Source organism: Bos mutus, chromosome 10 (assembly GCF_027580195.1).
Source record: "Bos mutus isolate GX-2022 chromosome 10, NWIPB_WYAK_1.1, whole genome shotgun sequence".
NCBI classification, from domain to species: domain Eukaryota; kingdom Metazoa; phylum Chordata; class Mammalia; order Artiodactyla; family Bovidae; genus Bos; species Bos mutus.
Window position 1 is genome coordinate 9,383,645 of NC_091626.1, and position 22,008 is coordinate 9,405,652.

The 22,008-nt window shown below is 41.7% G+C and overlaps 1 protein-coding gene across 2 annotated transcripts in view; it reads right to left on the reverse strand.

Moving 5' to 3' along the window:
* Positions 1–330: 330 nt before the first annotated feature.
* The window catches only part of ARSB (arylsulfatase B), a 183,940-nt gene continuing 162,262 nt past the window's right edge, over positions 331–22,008 (reverse strand). For both annotated transcript variants that reach the window (XM_070377261.1, XM_070377262.1), the window contains 2 exons: positions 4,430–4,552; positions 331–3,198 (listed from right to left, as the gene is read on the reverse strand). In XM_070377261.1, coding sequence (XP_070233362.1) covers positions 2,933–3,198; positions 4,430–4,552 — 389 coding nt within the window. In that variant the 3' untranslated portion in view covers positions 331–2,932. The remainder of the gene's footprint in view (positions 3,199–4,429; positions 4,553–22,008) is intronic.

Here is a 22,008-nt window from a genome sequence, read left to right on the forward strand (position 1 = left end):
CAAGAATTTTCCACAGATTGTTGTGATCCCCTCAGAGGAATGTCGCCCTGGACAATTGCTTGAATACAATTCCATGAGAGACCCTGAGCCAGAACCACCTAGGTAAACCACTCCTAAACTTCTGACTCTCATATAATGTTTAACATAACAAATCTTCATTGTTTTAAGCTGTTAAATTTGGGGGTAATTTATTATACAGCAATAGAAAACTAATACATTCCCTTATTATCACTTTATATTTACTCCTACCCTCTCCTGACCTTCCTCCGATTTTGTAGGATAAAATAGGATATTGTGTGTCTTTGGAGGCAATGATGGACACATTTTTTTTCAGCTCTGATATTTTTTGTTATATTTATTTAATAGTTTTTTTCAGTTAAAATTCACATGATACAAAACAGGCCAACACAGTTTTGGAATTGTGGTTAAAAACTATACAACTTAAAATTTATCATTCGAACCGTTTAAAGTACAATTCAGAGGCATTAAGTGCATTCATGATGTTGTACAACCATCACCACTATCTGGTTCCAGAACCTTTTCATCTCCCAAATGGAAATCCCATACTCATGGCTGACACATTTCCAAAGATAAATTTAATTTTTTGTCCCCTACATCTGGAGTAATCAGGTAGTAAAAAGAAAATGGAATAAACAAAACCATAGGTAAACCAAATCAGAAAGAAACACCGTTAATACTTCAAGTGACAACCTATGAATCTGTTTACATTCCTGTACAGAATGAGAAAACCCAATGACGTTCTACTATGGATAACGTAAGATCTCAAGTAAAAGTTTTACCAAAAAATTGGTCTTTAAGATTCCTTTTGAGTCCATCGCGTGCAGAACATCTGCACGGTACCCAGCAATCAAGGACCTAGGATTGGGAGCAGCTGTTGGGAGCACAGCAGGGGGAGAGAACAGCTATTATGTAGTGATGGCCTCCAATCTTAGAGTATCAACAGTGCTTCCACCCCGGGGTTAGAAGGCTCCAGAAGGAACACTGGGCTCAGTTATTCATAATATCTGCCACAGGCTTGGGAGTGAGTTAGAAGCATTTTGGCCAGCTGCCTGCCAGCCCAGGCGTGGGATACAGGCTGGTAACAGGGGTCATTAGTTCTAGCACTGTTTCTTTCCATTCATCGTATTTTAACACAAACCAGTTGTCACCAGAGGATATTGCTGCTGAACTGAAGGACAGCTGTGCCATGACCTATATTGTATTATTCGGTGGTTTTAGCTTCCAGTGTCCTCTGCAGACGAGAACTAAGGATTATTGGCAGAAGAGTCCCTGCAGAGGGCATATTTCTTGCCCTTCTCCCTCTGGAAGACATCACAACTTCACTATGGTGTCCTAGACCACCCAGATATGTGCGCTGTGCTCCTGCCCCAGGAGGGCAGCCTGAGAACAGAAAAGTGACGGTTGGAAGATATTTATATTCAGCCCAGGACTCAGCTCATTAAACTAGCATCTTCCCTGATGTGAGACTTGCTCACTTATTCATTCACTCACTTATTTTTTAGAAAGGTGTACTCAGTGCCTTCCACACAGCAGGCATTGATCCAGGCATTGGAGATAAGCATTGAATGAAACAGTGGAGTTAATGCAAAAAAAAGGGTATGTAGATTTTGGCCATATTTTCCTGAGTTTGACACTCTTTGAAGCTCATCTGGACTGGTTCATGTTAGTAGGACATTGGTGGGGCTGAGAAAGAGCTGGAAGATCAAACTGTGTATCCTCTTCCCCCAACCTCAATACAAGCAGTAAAACAGAAAATAGAGAACCATGGGTACGCCTTCTTCTGTGTTATCGAGGTCCAGTACCCACATGCAGGCCATATCCTTTTTCAAACTGCCTACTACTTGCATCACCTCAGGACAGTATTATCCTTTCCCAAGGTTTCTCCTCACTTCTAGGGAAGAGCAGTGCAACTAAATATGTTTTGACACTTAGCCACAATCATGAGAATAAACTCCATGCAACTAGAAAAAAACATCTCCAAGCAGATGACAGAGACCCGAGTGCTGCCATGAACGTGCCCACAGAGCTAGACTCGCCGTCTCTCTGGGTAGCGCTCTAGCTTCAGGGCCAGGGACAGAAGGGAGGCAGGCCTCAGCAGTGTATCACAGACCAGTGGTGCTCAGAGTGGAGAAGCAAAGCAGCCTTCCCAGGCGCAGGAAGCCTGAATCAGAAGAAAGGGCAGAAAAAGAACCACAGAGGGTGTGGGGGTAGCTGGCAGTCCAGACAAGATGAGCAACGGTTGGGAAAAACTGGGGGATAAAAACACATTTCTTAATCGTAAAGCCCCAAACTAAGGAATAGGCGTATTGCCAAACTCATGTTAATAATGAAACGAGCCTTATGCTCCATGACAGGATGAGTGATGAGGTGAGTGATGAGATGCGTGAGCAAGGGGGGAACCAAGGCGGGTTACTCACGGGGCACGCCTGAGCAGGATCTCTCAGGCAGGGAGAACCCGTGGCCAACAGAACCATTAGCGACTGACTAACCCTTTCATTTGTTACAAGAAACGTGAGTCACTCCAATAAAACCCGGCTATTGCAGAGGGAAATCTAACATCTGACTTGTGAGGCAAAAAGAACCAGCTGCTCCAGCCTCCAAGACTCGGTAACTTCCTCTTTTAAGTCAAATTCCCAGCAATCCCGCAGATAATCAGGCAAGGGAGGGTGAACCCAGTCACCCTCTCCTCTGGACACATACCCCAGCCAACAGCATCAGTGTTCAGATTTTATCAGCACCTCAATTGCACTAAGGGTTGAAATTAGACAACTCAGCGTGGTTTAGGAGCAAGAGCAGGGCCCAGAGAACCCAGGCTGGGAGAACAGACAGACAAGAATCACACGAGTAAAGGCCTGGAGTCCAGCTTGCAAACAGAGAGGCTTTCAGGCTGCCCTCCAGGCTGCCGGAAATCCTACATCCAAGGGCCCCAGGCCCCAGTGGCCTTGGGATCACAGCGGGGGTCTTGTGCCGGAAAGTACACAGGCACGGAGTGTTTCTGGTAGAACTGCAGACGGGAAAGGAGCTTCTTGACGATGTGGGGATATTCTCTTGACAGGTCATGCCTTTCCTCGGGGTCCTGGTCAATGTCAAAGAGCCAGAGGGTCTTGGCTGGTGGGTCCGATGAGGGTATCACGGAAACATTATACTGAGATGGTGGGGGAAACCAGTGACCACAGCCTGGCAAAGAAATACAACAGTTTATTTAAGGAGAAGCATTGTAGGTAGGATCTATCTTCAAGGACGGAGTCTAGGGGATAAGGTTGAGCTGGGTTGTGGACATATTAAAAAAAAACGTGGCCCTTGATGCTACGTCTAGATCTTTCTCAGACTCTGACTTCTGGGGCTTTAACTAAACATGTCTCACTGCTTCACAGTGGGGCTGGGGCTTCCAGGAAAGAGCACGCATGTGTGTGCATGCGTGTGTGTGCATGTGTGTGTGTGTGCATGCACAAGTGTGTATGTGTGCACAAGTGTATATGTGTGTGCATGTGTGTGTATATTTCTGTGTGTGTGCACACGTGTGTGTATGTGTGTGTGCATGTGTGTATATCTGTGTGTGTGTGCACGCGTGTGTGTGTATATGTGTGTGTGTAGCGGGGTTATTTTTAGTTGTCACAGTGAACTTGGGGGCGGTGCTTCGGGTGTGTACAACTGTCATTTAGTAGTCACGGGCCAGGGATGCTAAAATGTCTTACAAATACGGGACAGTCACAAACAATGAAGGACTGTCTTGCTGCAAACATCAAAAAGGGCCTCATTATAAACACTGCTTAATTGCATCACAGTCTTAACCGTCAAACCACACACCATAAAAATATTTAAAAGATGTCACCTCTAAAGAATGTGCTCAGGGGAAGCAACCCCTTTTCCCTACTATACCCTTGGTTGAAGATGTCCCTTTCAGAGACTGTCTTTGGCAGCTAGACGTATTGTGCTTGCCGGCCATGTGTATCTGAAATCCTTATTTTCCACGAAGCCCTAGAGCTGTGTTTCTTCCTCTCACCCTCCCCCCGCCTCTACATGCATGTGTGCTCAGTCGCTTCAGTTGTGTCTGACTCTTTGTGATCCCATATAGCCCACTAGGCTTCTCTGTCCATGGGATTCTCCAGGCAAGAATACTGGAGTGGGTTGCCATGCCCTCCTCCAGGAGATCTTCCCAACCCAGGGACTGAATCCATGTCTCTTACATCTTCTGCATTGGCAGGCGGGTTCTTTGCCACCAGTGCCACCTAGGAAGCCTCCGCCTGCCCCACCACCACCTCAACAGTTAGTTCCTAATTTTTAAAAATGTAGGACGAGATTACACCCCTCCCTCTCATTCAGCAGTCCAGAGATGGTGTTCTGCGAAAGGCAGCTATTCTTTGGAAAATCTCCCAGCTGTTCTGGTGGGAGATGCTAAGCCTTCTACCTGGGTAGCCTGTGAGCAGTTTCCAGTTCTGGTGTCTAATAGCAGCATGGATAGATATGTTGAAGGCTGAATATTCCAGAAGGGAAGACTCATCCTTGGCCAGAGACATGCTGTTCCCAGGACCTGGGGAGAGGGTTTGGAAGAATTAGATCACTGTTATTGGAACGTGTCATTATAAATCAACGTTTTATATCCCTCCTGCAGAACAGTAGCTTTTATTCAACACTGGAGCGTAAATGTGTATCCTGCCACAGGAATGAATCTTCTATTAAATATAAACAGAGAGCTCAAGTTACATGGAACATCAGTCATAAAACACCACAAATATAAAGGAAATCCCAAAGAGATTAGAACATTAATTCAACCTTAAAACCACTGTGTTCTGCCAATGTACAGATGGCCATTTGCAGACCTGTGTACTGTGACAGCATGCAGGGTTTCTTTTTTATGGTACCTTTTGTTTTTGCTATTGCATGATTGAGTTAAATAAATCTGTGTACACTTGTATACCTATGTAGATATATGATACATTATAAAATGTACATCTTAATGGAGTCTGTCTCAAGTTATTCAAGCATGCCATAATAAATCATACATTTATTTTTTTAACCCCACTTATGAAATCTAAAAGTAAGTGAGCAATGCTCAGTTAACTATTCAGATAAGATCATTCTGGTGTATATACATATTATTGGTTGATGTCATGTGGTCATGTGTGCTCAATCATGTCAGACTCCTTGTGACCCCATGGACTGTAGCCCATCAGGCTCCTCTGTCCATGGGATTCTCCAGGCAAGAATACTGGAGGGGGTTGGTATTACCTTCTCCAGGGGATCTTCCCGACCCAGGGATCGAACCAGTGTCTCCTGCATTGGCAGGCGGATTCTTTATCACTGCGCCACCTGTACTGCACCCCATTGATATCGTGGGTTATATTAATTTATACTCTTGAGGTTTTACATTAATTGATCATCAGGTTGTCGGGGGGGGACACTTGATGGTACCTGCTCCCTCTTTCCCTCTTGAGTTTGGAACCAATTGACGGGTAAGAGGCCAGACGGATGGGGCTAAACATATGGCCTTTGTTAGTGATAAAGCTGGTTGAAAAGAACATAGCTTTAGATCTGTGGCAGGGAGGCCGTGCTAATAACTGACCCTTGTGTATTGACATATATCCCAGGGACAGGCTGGCTCCAAAATTAGACAGACAAAAGGGTCCAGATTGAGCATGCCCAGTTCCTTCTTTTAGATAACATCCTCCTGCTCCTGCTTGTGGGGAGGAGAGAGACCTGAGTTCCACTCCAGTTGAAGACCCTGGTGAATCCCCAAAGGTAAGGTATGGAGGTGCCCCCTCTCTTACCTGTGCATGTTTAAACACCTCACCTTAGCACTTAACTGTGTAATTATTAGTCTGCTTTAAGTCCACATTCATCTGTTACTTTTCAAATGTGGGGTGTAACTCCAAAGTTTGCCAGACTCCCCATCAGATGCCTAAGAGCTGCAGTGGGTGGTATGTCTGTGAAGGCGCGCTCGCCACCATCTGCCCAGCCTCACCTTTGTGTGATAAAGGACTGTGAGAGTGCCCTCCACCCTGCCTGCGCGGGACTTCTGTGCTGTGCGCAGTTTAGTGAGGGAAGCTCTGTTACTGGTGGAAAAGGCAGAGTCCCATCCTCTTGTCAGAACTGTGGCAATGACCCCGGAGAGGCGTACTGCAGACGGAGCCAATAAACATCGGCGGTTTCAGACCTTCAGTCTTAACAGTCAGCACCAACAAATCATCAGCACCAAAGAGGAACTCTTTTAGACCTCTTGTTTCTGTTTGCTCGTGGCTATGCTGGCTCCGATACAAGTGGATGCTTCTAGCGATCGAGGTGTGTGAGGATGTCCACTTGACTGTACATTCCATGGACAGAGAAGCCTGGCGGGCTATGGTCCAGGGGTGGCGATGAGTTGGACACGACTAAACACACACACACACACACACACACCATAGGAAGTACATTCTTAACATACAGACCGTGGTAGAACTGTGAGCACTCACAATCTACTGCTCACAAGTTTGTATATAAAAACCACATTTTGATAGCAAAGAATGTTAAATAAAAGGAATACGCTTTGTGAATATAAACAAAGGAAGGAAATGTAGCTATCTCAGCTATACTTATATACATTTACTTTTAAAGCAAACAGGAACATAAAATACCTAAACAATAAATAAGTCTAAGACTAAATGATGAAAGATGCTGTTATCTCCTTAAGTTTTATTCGCTGGGAGAAATTAAACAAAAAGCAAAGTACAAAGAATAATATAATGAACACCCTGTGTGCTGTCACTCAGAATGAATAAATATTAACATTTTGTTATATCTGCTTCTTTTAATTAGAGAAGTAGTACAATGAAGATGAAGTGTCAGATGCCTTTTCTCCATCTTCAATCCCAGTCTCTTCACCCATTACCCAAGTGGCTGCTGCCATCACGATTTCAGTGCATCTTTTAGCCATTTAAAGATACAGTAACAGATACATATGTCAAGGAATAACGCATGGTAGTTCTATACTTTAGAAATGTACATGTATGTGTTATGCTATATCTATTTTGCAACTTGACGTTTTTTATCCACTACTGTGTTTTTTAGAGCTCAGAGATGATGTATATATGTATATGTATGTTTATTCCTTTTAATTATTTCCTATTTTGTTACATAAAACAGCACATTTTATTTATGCATTCCCCTTTAATAGGAATTTGGGTTATTTTACTTATTTATTTATTTTTGCTATTAGCGTTGACCTTTCACAATATGGGTTTGAAATGCATGGGTCCACTTATACACAGATTTTTTTCAAGAGTAAATACTACAATACTATAGGATCTGAGGTTGCTTGAAAACATATCCACCATGTTATGTCCCTCTGGTAGTGTATGAGGGTTTCAACTCGTCCATATATTTGTCAACACTTACCACTGCCTGTCTTTTGTTATAGCCCATTGGGTATGAAGTTTTATCTCACTATGGTTTGGATTTGCATCTCCCCCACTCCAGTACTCTTGCCTGGCAAATCCAATGGACGAAGGAGCCTGGTGGGCTGCAGTCCATGGGGTCGCTAGGAGTCAGACATGACTGAGCGACTTCACTTTCACTTTTCACTTTCATGCATTGGAGAAGGAAGTGGCAACCCACTCCAGTGTTCTTGCCTGGAGAATCCCAGGGACGGGGGAGCCTGGTGGGCTGCCGTCTCTGGGGTCGCACAGAGTTGGACACGACTGAAGCGACTTAGCAGCAGCAGCAGCAGATGACTAATAAAGTTGAGCATCTTTTCATGTGTTTGTTGGCCCCTTGTATATCCTCTTTTTTGGGGAAAAGTATATTCAGATCCTTTCATTATTTACTTGTAAGAGTTCTTTTTATATTCCAGATACAAGTCCCTTATCAGGTCCAAATATTTTCTCCCATTCTATGGATTGTCTTTTTCACTTTCTTGATGGTGTTTTTTGAGGTACAAAAGGTTTAAATTTTAATGAATCCCAATTTATCTAATTTCTACTGTACTGCTTATGCTTTGGTGTCATATCTAGGAAATCACTGCTTCATCCAAGGTCATGAAGATTTACATTTATATTCTCTTTTAAGAGTTTATAGTTTAGTACTTCTGTTTAGACCTTTGATTCACTTTGAATTACATTTATATGTGGTGAGAGGTAGGCGTTCAGTTTCATTCTTTCGCATGTGGATATCCGTTGCGTCAGCACCATTTGTTGAAGAGACTATTACTTCCCTAATTAATGCTTTTGACATTCTTGTTGAAAATCAGTTGACTGTATACGTAAGAGTTTATTTCCAGACTCTCAATTCTATTCTACTTATCTATATGTCTACATTCTTAAGTCAGTATCTTGATTATTGTAATTATTTGTAGTAAGTTTTGAAATCAGGAGGTATGAGTAGTTCAATGTTTTTGTTTTTTTCTCCAAGATTGATTTGATTACTCTGAGTTCTTTGAAAATTTTTTTTTTTATGAATTTGAGGATCAGTTTAATCAATAATCTGGCAAAGAGTCAGCTGGAATTTTGTTAGGAAGTGTATTAAACTCATAAATCAATTTGGGGATTATTGCCATCTTAATATATTGTCTTCTAATCCATGAACATGGGATATCTTTTCATTTATTTAGGTCTTCTTTAAGTGCTTTACAGTTTTCAGAATATAGCTTTTGTACTTCTTTTCTTAAATTCACTCTAAGTGTTTCATTCTTTTCAATGCTATTGCAAATGAACTATTTTCTTAATTTCATGTTTGATTTGTTCATTGCTACTGTACAGAAATGCAGCTGATGGGTGTACATTGCTCTTCTACTGCACAACCTTGTGCAGTTCAGTTCAGTTCAGTTCAGTGGCTCAGTCGTGTCCGACTCTTTGCGACCCCATGAATCACAGCACGCCAGGCCTCCCTGTCCATCACCAACTCCCGGAGTTCACCCAAACTCATCCATCGAGTTGGTGATGCCATCCAGTCATCTCATCCTCTGTCGTCTCCTTCTCCTCCTGCCCCCAATCCCTCCCAGCATCAGAGTCTTTTCCAATGAGTCAACTCTTTGCATGAGGTGGCCAAAGTATTGGAGTTTCAGCTTCAGCATCAGTCCTTCCAATGAACTCCCAGGACTGATCTCCTTTAGGATGGATTGGTTGGATCTCCTTGCAGTCCAAGGGACTCTCAAGAGTCTTCTCCAACACCACAGTTCAAAAGCATCAATTCTTCAGCACTCAGCTTTCTTCAAATCCAACTCTCACATCCATACATGACCACTGGAAAAACCATAGCCTTGACTAGATGGACCTTTGTTGGCAAAGTAATGTCTCTGCTTTTGAATATGCTCTCTAGGTTGGTCATAACTTTCCTTCCAAGGAGTAAGCGTCTTTTGATTTCATGGCTGCAATCACCATCTGCACTGATTTTGGAACCCCAAAAAATAAAGTCTGACACTGTTTCCACTGTTTCCCCATCTATTTCTCATGAAGTGATGGGACCAGATGTTATGACCTTAGTGTTCTGAATGTTGAGCTTTAAGCCAACTTTTTCACTCTCCTCTTTCACTTTCATCAAGAGGCTCTTTAGTTCCTCTTCACTTTCTGCCATAAGGGTGGTGTCATCTGCATATCTGAGGTTATTGATATTTCTCCCGGCAATCTTGATTCCAGCTCATGCTTCATCCAGCCCAGCGTTTCTCATGATGTACTCTGCATATAAGTTAAATAAACAGGGTGACAATATGCAGCCTTGACATACTCCTTTTTCTATTTGGAACCAGTCTGTTGTTTCATGTCCAGTTCTAACTGTTGCTTCCTGACCTGCATACACATTTCTCAAGAGGGAGGTCAGGTGGTCTGGTATTCCCACCTCTTTCAGAATTTTCCACAGTTTATTGTGATCCACACAGTCAAAGGCTTTGGCATTGTCAATAAAGCAGAAATAGATGTTTTTCTGGAACTCTCTTGCTTTTTCGATGATCCAGCAACTTGTAGAACCTGTTTATTAGTTCTAGTAGTCTTGTAGTTGACTCCTTGGGATTTTTTAAATACAATCTCATGTCATTTATAGATATGGATAGTGTTACTTCTCCCGTGTCAATCTGAATACCTTATTTCTTTTTCTTACCCAATTGCCTTGTTAGAATCTCTATTTAATGCTGAAACAAATGGTGAAAGCCAACATCCTTGTCTTATTCCTGATCTTAGTGTAAAATATTCAATCTTTCACCATTCAGTAGGATGCTAGCTATAGGTTTTTTTTTGTAGATGCTCTATCAAATTGAGTAAGGTCTCCTTTTATTGACAGTTTGAGTGTTCTATCCAGAAAAAGTATGACATTTGCCAAAAGTTCTTTTCTGCATCTGAGATTACTAAATATTTTTTGTCTTCTAGTCTATCAATATACTATATTAATCGATTTTAGCTATTAAACTATCATTACATTCCTGGGATGAACCCACTTGGTCATGTTGTATAACCCTCTTTATATGTTGCTGAATTCTACTTGCTAGTATTTGTTGAGGATTTTTGTATCTATATATGTGGAAGTATTGAATTATTAAATTGGTATCTTCATTATTAAATTGACAGTGTATTAAATACGTGGTTGAAACAGAAGCCAAGAATCAGAGATTTCTTAGAATGCTAATGACTTTCACAATTTTTCTGACATAGTTGGACTAGATCCAGATTTGAAAAGTAAAAGTGAAAGTGAGTCTCACAGTCCTATCTGACTCTTTGCGATTCCATGGACTGTAGGCCTGCTGGCTCCTCTGTCCATGGAATTCTCCAGGTAAGAGCACTGGGATGCCATTTCCTTCTCCAGGGGATCTTCCTGACCCAGGGATCGAACCCGGGTCTCCTGCTTTGCAGGTCAATTCTTTACCAGCTGAGACACTAGGGAAGCCCAGATTCAGAAAATATTTATTTATTAACAACTAAGTGACAAGAAAGCATTGTGTTCTTAAATTCTATGACATGGAGTGATGAGCAAAGACACATCTCAGAGAAGTTTTGAAGGTAAAATAAAAAGATTTTTGGTGACTATAGAGTATAAAAGATAAAATTCCAAGGTTTTAAATTTGGTGATAAAGAAAATATTGACATTGGCAGATTAGAGATTTTAGAGCAGGAAACAGTGGTGATAACATGATCTAGAGTTAGGCATGTTGACTTTGAAAAATTAATGTGAACCCAAGGGAGAGATATCGACTACACACGGAGCAAAGACACTGGACCCTGTAAGAGAGACTGAAGGCATATATTGACTCAAGCACTATCCGGAATGCAGTGATCACTGAACCCTGGAAATGGATGAGCTGCCTAGAGAGCGAAGCAAGAGGACAGCAGAAGCCCACAGACAGAAACTAGTGCCGAAGGAAAACTGTCAGCAATGAGGCCGAGAAGAAGACAAGAACATGCGGAAGGAGACCAGTGCAACAGGGCAGCACAGGAGCTGAGAGGGCAGAAGGCTCAGGCCACGGCCTTAAAAGTGCCGACCATTCTACCCATCCGCCTGATGGGTAAGAAAAAGGCATTGCATTTGTTAACCTCTGGGTAGGAACGAGGAGTTCAGAGAGAAGTGTAAACAAACACACCTTTCTCTTTCCCTTCCGAGCTGAAAGCCACCTCTGAGATGATAAATCATTCGGTCAGACAGGAATACTCAATTATAAGGTGGATTAGTCTTGTGTATTGATTTTGGGTGTAAAGAAGGAGACCAGCAGAAAAATTTAGAGCACATGAAGAAAATCACTATCTTGCTTAATATATAGTAAGCGGACAGAGCTCCATCTCTGAGCAACCTCTGGAGTTCAAGTTTCCAGAATGAGGTGGACCAACAGGTTCAGCGGAGAAGTATGTGTTCCAGAGCCAGAGGGGTTCCAGACGCACTATGGGAGTTGCTTTCAGATGGGATGGTGGGTTAACGGGTGAGGATCTAGGGTTCTAACTCCATTTCTATCAGCACAGTTTAATCCTTAAAGAAGAATCCATAATATATATTTGCTAAATAGATTGTGTTTCTCTATATTTTTGTTTGAAAAAAAGAGCTTGTGGCTAAGATACTTTGAAAGACACTAATCATCACAGATGGCAGAGTCACCGAACTGGGAAAGGACTGGGGGCTGCCTGGATCACTGGGGATGCTGCCTGGGGTTCACAGAAGGAGATCTTGCTCTCTTGGCTGTACAACCCATCCTCCTGACTCTTGAGAAACAACCATCTAGTCTTCGATTGTATTTTTATAAAATATATATTTTCTGACTACGTAATTTATATAACTTGGAAAACACAAAAATCTATGAACAGGAAAATTAAAATCACCTGTACATTTATTAGCTGCTGTTAACATCTTGGTGTATAACCTTTGAGACTTCTAACTATACAAGACTTAAATAAAATATTATATTAAGTTATGTTAGTAGCTGACTTGAAAATAAGAAATGGAAAGTTCGTAGCAAAAGTTTCTGGGACTTCCCTGGCAGTCTAGTGGTTAAGACTTAGCCTTCCAACGCAGGTTCAATCCCTTATGGGGGAGCTAAGATTCCATATGCCTTGCAGCCAAACACCAAAACAGAAAACAGAAGCAATGTTGTATTAAATTCAATCAACACTTTAAAAATGGTCTACATTAAAAAAAAAAAATCTTAAAACAAAAGTTTCCATTCCTACAGAAAACTAGCCAGGTTGCCAGGTGCCCCAACATCGGTGCATAGCCAAGAGGGGTTGTCTGGGTCTCTCTCTCTGTAACTTCTGAGTAGAATGGATTAATTGCGGCTGCAGATCGGGGCCTAGCAAGAGGCAACCTTCTAACACTGCAGGAGAGCACTGCTGGGAATGGTCATAGGACAAAAGGAAGGGGCCTGGCGATGGAAGTGAGTCCCTGATATCTCTCTCCCAGATCATCGTGCACAGCAGTCCTGAGCACACACTCTGGGAACCAGATTGCTCGCGTTCAGATATCTGCTCCATCACTCACTGGCTATGTGACCTTAGGCATCTCCTCATTTGTAAAACCAGGAAAATATAATTTATTTCACAGAGCAGTTGTATGGCCTAGATGTGATGACGCATCGAAAATGTTTATCGGCAGTGTGTCTAGCGCATAGTGGGTGCACAATAAATGCCATTGTGAAATCTTGGGCAACTTTCTTAACCCCCTTGGCTCGGTTTATCATCAGTGAAATTAGGGAGAACAACAGCAATCTGCTTAGCACAGTGTGTGGTCTATTGTCAACACTATCAATATTGGAAGATAATAACAGCTAATACTTAGAAGCACTTACTACTGTAAATCATAAACTATGGTGGCAGGTATTCTATGTATATCAAATCATTTAATTCTTGCAGTAACTCTATGAAATAAGTAATAATGTCTGGCAATAAAAGTCACTGAATGCTAGCTATTATCAGTTTAGTATAAGTTTTTTTCTTTTTTATGTTCTGTTTTACTCAAGATTTACAAAGAGGAAAGTAAATTCATTACTATACCGAAAAAAAAAAAAAAAAAAAAAAAACTAATCATTTCTCTGGTCTGCATTTGGAAGACTTATTTGTTCTCAATTCATGTTCCAGAATCTGAACAGGACTGGCAAGAAAAGCATTTATGGTGGAAGCATTGATTTGTCACTTTGAGGCTTTCTTTTTCTGCCCTGTTTCGTGGTCTGCCATTCATTTCCACTGAACTCTATTTGTTTTTGTCTTGTTTTATAATTCACAAAGATCAGTTTAAAATTTCATTCTACCTCTAATGACCCATTTTATTCCTCATGCTAATATGCCATCTTTGTACTTTGATGACAATGAATATTTACTTAGCAAATTTAATCACTTGTGCTAATGGGGAAAATCCCAAGCTTTCCCAGATATTTGATTATCAAACTGTTTTCTAAAATGCAATCTCTTCAGGTATACTTTTAGTGAATAGGTTGGATTTAAGTTTAATTAGCAACAACTTTGTTGTTGTTCAGTCACTAAGTCATATCTGACTCCTTGTGATCCATGGATTGCAGCACACAGGCTTTCCTATTCTCCACTGTCTCCCAGAATTTGCTCAAACTCATGTCCATTGAGTCGATGATGCCATCCAACCATCTCATCCTCTGTCATCCCCTTCTCCTCCTGCCCTCAATCCTTTCCAGCATTAGGGGCTTCTCCAATAAGTTGGCTCTTCACATCAAAGTGAAAAAGTATTGGAGCTTCAGTTTCAGCATCAGTCCTTCCAATGAATATTCAAAGTTGATTTCCTTTAGGCTTGATTGGTTTGATCTCCTTGCAGTTCGAGGGCTCTCAAGAGTCTTCTCCAGCAGCACAATTTGAAAGCATCAATTCTTCAGCACTCAGCCTTCTTTATGGTCCAACGTTCACATCCATATGTGACCACTGGAAAAACCATAGCTTTGACTATGTGGACCTTTGTCAGCAGAGTGATGGCTCTGCCTTTTAATACACTGTCTAGTTTTGTGATAGCTTTTCTTCCAAGGAGCAAGTGTCTTTTAATTTTGTGGCTGCAGTAACAGTCCACAGTGATTTTGGAATCCAAGAAAATAAAATATGCCACTGTTTCCACTTCTTCCCCTTCTATTTTCCATGAAGTGACGGGACCAGATGCCATGATCTCAGTTTTTGAATGATGAATTTCAAGCCAGCTGTTTCAGGCTTTGGCATTGTCAATAAAGCAGAAATAGATGTTTTTCTGGAACTCTCTTGCTTTTTCGATGATCCAGCAACTTGTAGAACCTGTTTATTAGTTCTAGTAGTCTTGTAGTTGACTCCTTGGGATTTTTTAAATACAATCTCATGTCATTTATAGATATGGATAGTGTTACTTCTCCCGTGTCAATCTGAATACCTTATTTCTTTTTCTTACCCAATTGCCTTGTTAGAATCTCTATTTAATGCTGAAACAAATGGTGAAAGCCAACATCCTTGTCTTATTCCTGATCTTAGTGTAAAATATTCAATCTTTCACCATTCAGTAGGATGCTAGCTATAGGTTTTTTTTTTGTAGATGCTCTATCAAATTGAGTAAGGTCTCCTTTTATTGACAGTTTGAGTGTTCTATCCAGAAAAAGTATGACATTTGCCAAAAGTTCTTTTCTGCATCTGAGATTACTAAATATTTTTTGTCTTCTAGTCTATCAATATACTATATTAATCGATTTTAGCTATTAAACTATCATTACATTCCTGGGATGAACCCACTTGGTCATGTTGTATAACCCTCTTTATATGTTGCTGAATTCTACTTGCTAGTATTTGTTGAGGATTTTTGTATCTATATATGTGGAAGTATTGAATTATTAAATTGGTATCTTCATTATTAAATTGACAGTGTATTAAATACGTGGTTGAAACAGAAGCCAAGAATCAGAGATTTCTTAGAATGCTAATGACTTTCACAATTTTTCTGACATAGTTGGACTAGATCCAGATTTGAAAAGTAAAAGTGAAAGTGAGTCTCACAGTCCTATCTGACTCTTTGCGATTCCATGGACTGTAGGCCTGCTGGCTCCTCTGTCCATGGAATTCTCCAGGTAAGAGCACTGGGATGCCATTTCCTTCTCCAGGGGATCTTCCTGACCCAGGGATCGAACCCGGGTCTCCTGCTTTGCAGGTCAATTCTTTACCAGCTGAGACACTAGGGAAGCCCAGATTCAGAAAATATTTATTTATTAACAACTAAGTGACAAGAAAGCATTGTGTTCTTAAATTCTATGACATGGAGTGATGAGCAAAGACACATCTCAGAGAAGTTTTGAAGGTAAAATAAAAAGATTTTTGGTGACTATAGAGTATAAAAGATAAAATTCAAGGTTTTAAATTTGGTGATAAAGAAAAATATTGACATTGGCAGATTAGAGATTTTAGAGCAGGAAACAGTGGTGATAACATGATCTAGAGTTAGGCATGTTGACTTTGAAAAATTAATGTGAACCCAAGGGAGAGATATCGACTACACACGGAGCAAAGACACTGGACCCTGTAAGAGAGACTGAAGGCATATATTGACTCAAGCACTATCCGGAATGCAGTGATCACTGAACCCTGGAAATGGATGAGCTGCCTAGAGAGCGAAGCAAGAGGACAGCAGAAGCCCACAGACAGAAACTAGTGCCGAAGGAAAACTGTCAGCAATGAGGCCGAGAAGAAGACAAGAACATGCGGAAGGAGACCAGTGCAACAGGGCAGCACAGGAGCTGAGAGGGCAGAAGGCTCAGGCCACGACGCAAAAGTGCCGACCATTCTACCCATCCGCTTGATGGGTAAGAAAAGGGCATTGCATTTGTTAACCTCTGGGTAGGAACGAGGGAGTTCAGAGAGAAGTGTAAACAAACACACCTTTCTCTTTCCCTTCCGAGCTGAAAGCCACCTCTGAGATGATAAATCATTCCGGTCAGACAGGAATACTCAATTATAAGGTGGATTAGTCTTGTGTATTGATTTTGGGTGTAAAGAAGGAGACCAGCAGAAAAATTTAGAGCACATGAAGAAAATCACTATCTTGCTTAATATATAGTAAGCGGACAGAGCTCCATCTCTGAGCAACCTCTGGAGTTCAAGTTTCCAGAATGAGGTGGACCAACAGGTTCAGCGGAGAAGTATGTGTTCCAGAGCCAGAGGGGTTCCAGACGCACTATGGGAGTTGCTTTCAGATGGGATGGTGGGTTAACGGGTGAGGATCTAGGGTTCTAACTCCATTTCTATCAGCACAGTTTAATCCTTAAAGAAGAATCCATAATATATATTTGCTAAATAGATTGTGTTTCTCTATATTTTGTCAAAAAAAAAAAAAGAGCTTGTGGCTAAGATACTTTGAAAGACACTAATCATCACAGATGGCAGAGTCACCGAACTGGGAAAGGACTGGGGCTGCCTGGATCACTGGGGATGCTGCCTGGGGTTCACAGAAGGAGATCTTGCTCTCTTGGCTGTACAACCCATCCTCCTGACTCTTGAGAAACAACCATCTAGTCTTGATTGTATTTTTATAAAATATATATTTTCTCTGACTACGTAATTTATATAACTTGAAAACACAAAAATCTATGAACAGGAAAATTAAAATCACCTGTACATTTATTAGCTGCTGTTAACATCTTGGTGTATAACCTTTGAGACTTCTAACTATACAAGACTTAAATAAAATATTATATTAAGTTATGTTAGTAGCTGACTTGAAAATAAGAAATGGAAAGTTCGTAGCAAAAGTTTCTGGGACTTCCCTGGCAGTCTAGTGGTTAAGACTTAGCCTTCCAACGCAGGTTCAATCCCTTATGGGGGAGCTAAGATTCCATATGCCTTGCAGCCAAACACCAAAACAGAAAACAGAAGCAATGTTGTATTAAATTCAATCAACACTTTAAAAATGGTCTACATTAAAAAAAAAAAATCTTAAAACAAAAGTTTCCATTCCTACAGAAAACTAGCCAGGTTGCCAGGTGCCCCAACATCGGTGCATAGCCAAGAGGGGTTGTCTGGGTCTCTCTCTCTGTAACTTCTGAGTAGAATGGATTAATTGCGGCTGCAGATCGGGGCCTAGCAAGAGGCAACCTTCTAACACTGCAGGAGAGCACTGCTGGGAATGGTCATAGGACAAAAGGAAGGGGCCTGGCGATGGAAGTGAGTCCCTGATATCTCTCTCCCAGATCATCGTGCACAGCAGTCCTGAGCACACACTCTGGGAACCAGATTGCTCGCGTTCAGATATCTGCTCCATCACTCACTGGCTATGTGACCTTAGGCATCTCCTCATTTGTAAAACCAGGAAAATATAATTTATTTCACAGAGCAGTTGTATGGCCTAGATGTGATGACGCATCGAAAATGTTTATTGGCAGTGTGTCTAGCGCATAGTGGGTGCACAATAAATGCCATTGTGAAATCTTGGGCAACTTTCTTAACCCCCCTTGGCTCGGTTTATCATCAGTGAAATTAGGAGAACAACAGCAATCTGCTTAGCACAGTGTGTGGTCTATTGTCAACACTATCAATATTGGAAGATAATAACAGCTAATACTTAGAAGCACTTACTACTGTAAATCATAAACTATGGTGGCAGGTATTCTATGTATATCAAATCATTTAATTCTTGCAGTAACTCTATGAAATAAGTAATAATGTCTGGCAATAAAAGTCACTGAATGCTAGCTATTATCAGTTTAGTATAAGTTTTTTCTTTTATGTTCTGTTTTACTCAAGATTTACAAAGAGGAAAGTAAATTCATTACTATACCCGAAAAAAAAAAAAAAAGAAAAAAGAAAACTAATCATTTCTCTGGTCTGCATTTGGAGAAGACTTACTTGTTCTCCAATTCATGTTCCAGAATCTGAACAGGACTGGCAAGAAAAGCATTTATGGTGGAAGCATTGATTTGTCACTTTGAGGCTTTCTTTTCTGCCCTGTTTCGTGGTCTGCCATTCATTTCCACTGAACTCTATTTGTTTTTGTCTTGTTTTATAATTCACAAAGATCAGTTTAAAATTTCATTCTACCTCTAATGACCCATTTTATTCCTCATGCTAATATGCCATCTTTGTACTTTGATGACAATGAATATTTACTTAGCAAATTTAATCACTTGTGCTAATGGGGAAAATCCCAAGCTTTCCCAGATATTTGATTATCAAACTGTTTTCTAAAATGCAATCTCTTCAGGTATACTTTTAGTGAATAGGTTGGATTTAAGTTTAATTAGCAACAACTTTGTTGTTGTTCAGTCACTAAGTCATATCTGACTCCTTGTGATCCATGGATTGCAGCACACAGGCTTTCCTATTCTCCACTGTCTCCCAGAATTTGCTCAAACTCATGTCCATTGAGTCGATGATGCCATCCAACCATCTCATCCTCTGTCATCCCCTTCTCCTCCTGCCCTCAATCCTTTCCAGCATTAGGGGCTTCTCCAATAAGTTGGCTCTTCACATCAAAGTGAAAAAGTATTGGAGCTTCAGTTTCAGCATCAGTCCTTCCAATGAATATTCAAAGTTGATTTCCTTTAGGCTTGATTGGTTTGATCTCCTTGCAGTTCGAGGGCTCTCAAGAGTCTTCTCCAGCAGCACAATTTGAAAGCATCAATTCTTCAGCACTCAGCCTTCTTTATGGTCCAACGTTCACATCCATATGTGACCACTGGAAAAACCATAGCTTTGACTATGTGGACCTTTGTCAGCAGAGTGATGGCTCTGCCTTTTAATACACTGTCTAGTTTTGTGATAGCTTTTCTTCCAAGGAGCAAGTGTCTTTTAATTTTGTGGCTGCAGTAACAGTCCACAGTGATTTTGGAATCCAAGAAAATAAAATATGCCACTGTTTCCACTTCTTCCCCTTCTATTTTCCATGAAGTGACGGGACCAGATGCCATGATCTCAGTTTTTGAATGATGAATTTCAAGCCAGCTGTTTCACTCTCCTCTTTGACCCTCCTCAAGAGGCTCTTCAGTTCTTCTTCACTTTCTGCCATTAGAGTGGTATCATCTGCATTATCTGAGATTGCTGATACTTCTCCTATTGAATCTTGATTCCAGCTTGTGATTCATCCAGCCTGGCATTTCACATGATGTACTCTGCAACAACTACCTTCACCTCTGGTGCTTAAAAGTTCTTCAAGTGGTTTGTTCTGTGAGTCAGTTTGTTATGTGAGTCAAATTTGTCTCTTAAAGTTTATTACACTAAAGTTTTATTTACAATAAACATTTGATTGGCTGATCATTTCTTCAATCCAAGAGAAGTTCAAGGACTCCCAAACTCAAGGTGAAGTTCAAGTCACTAAGGTGCTAGTCAGTCTGAATCCCACCACCTGCTGCCTGCTCCTCTGCCCAGATCATAGTGCATTCAGGCTACATGTGGGGGGACATGTGGGGCACACGTGAGGATCAAAGCAGCAGTCTGCTCACAGTTTTACTTGTCTCGGAAACTGTGGCCTTAGGCCAAGGCTGCCTCCCATCTCACTGCATGGTGAAGACTTACATGTCCAGATGCCAATGTGCTCATTATTGTCTTGAGTTGATTTTTCAACATCATTCTGGATCTAAAGATAGAAGTTTTTCTCTAAAAATAATTCCTGAAAAACACTGTTGGAACCCCCACACTGTGAGCTGACGCTTTACTTAATTTTCAGAAATAGGCGGGGAAAGCTGTTAACAGTCATAGAGACGGCCCTCCTGGCTCGAATACTGGGATGGACAGAGCTTTGAGAAACGCAGCAGCATTCCCCCTGCCATTACTCTCTAGTTCTGAAAAGGAACTTGGAGAAACCACTGTGCATTTCAGCGGCCTTTCGAATAATCTCTTCCTATTATCTTGTTAAATCATTTAACCACTCTGACTTCCTGTTTCCAAGTATGTCAAATGAGGATAAAAATAATGCCTACCTCACAGGATGACTATGAGGATGAAATGAGATCCTACTGGCGGTAAGTTTAAGTACAAAAGTCCCGGTTACATGTTTCTTAGACTCCCACAGCACTTGCCACAAGGCTGGGCACACAGACAAAACTGACCAACTCAAAGAAAGCATTTCAGTTCAAGTCAAACCTGCGGCCTTCCACAGAGAGCCATCAAAATCAAGGTGTGATCAATTACCCGACTCTGTAATGACTGAGATCTAAATCAGCTGGAACAAGGTATTATTAGACAAGTATAAGGAAGGGGGGGCTTCTCTGGTGGCCTTCTCTGGTAAAGAATCGACCTGGAATGCGGGAGACCTGGGTTTGATACCTGGGTTGGGAAGATCTCCTGGAGGAGGGCATGGCAACCCACTCCAATATTCTTGCCTGGAGAATCCCATGGACAGAGGAGGCTCGTGGGCTACAGTCCATGGGGCTGCAAAGAGCTGGACACAACTGAGCAGCTCAGCACACACAGCAAAGAAAAGGGGAGGGGAAATCGCAAGGCATCGGTCAAAGGCTACAAACTGTCAGTTACCCAAGTTAAGTCCTAGAGACCTATTGTACACCATGGTGTGCACACTTAACAACACTGCATTGTATACTCACATATTTGCTAAGAAGGTGGAATCTTATGTCCAGTGTTCTTATCTCTCTCTCTCACACACACAATGATAATAAACAAAGGAGGTGGGAGGAAACATTTGGAGGTGATGGATAATTTATGGCATAGACTGTGACACTGGTTTGATGGATGTATACTTATTTCAAAACCCAAGAAGGTGTATACAATAAATATGTACAGCTTTTTGTATATCAATCATATCCAAATTAAGTGGTTTAAAAGTGAATGAGTACAGGAACGAATGAAGAAAGAGAATGAAAATTATGCCAAAAAAAAAATGTGGTGACATCACCTAAATCTTATATGCTAAACTGGAGGTCTGGGCAAAATTGTGAAAATAGAGTGAGATAAAACAGGAATTCCCAATTTGGTTCTGTACTGGGGGTCACCTGACCCCAGCAGTCACCTTAGCACTGAGCTCTCCCCGAACCCAGCACAGCTCAGCCTTGGTCTCTTGCCTGGCCCAACCTGCCAACATGGGCTGCCCAGCCTTCAGTGACCTGCAATCAACCCCTTCAGCAAGCAGCATCTATTACACCTGTTATGGTCTTACATAGCCCTTCCCTCCAAACAAACACTGTAGAGCTGCCCATCATATAAACCAGCGCAAAAGGAGAGCTGTCCAATCTCCACCTGGCTTTACCGTGCATGGATTCCCAGGGTGGAAGGCAGCAGCCCAGAGCATTCTGTTACATGCACCACGTGGGCACAGGTGCTAAGGGTGGGGGGCTGGGCGCGTGGGAGCATGTTGGCACTGAGGGATGGTGAAGCTGGTTTGTGGATCTGGGATATGGTGGGTCACATGTCCTTTGCCCTTCGGGGCCACCCCCACCCCTTGGGGCTCATACAGCCCTGCTGGTAAGTACCCAGAGAAGGGAAAAATTGGGAGGCCTGATCACCATGAAAAATTCAGCGGGGGTGGGGGGCTTCCCTGGTGGTCCAGAGGTTACGAATCCGCCTTGCAATGTAGGTGATGTCAGTTTGATCCGTGGTATGGGAACTAAGATCCCACATGCCACAGGGCAACTGAGCCCATGGG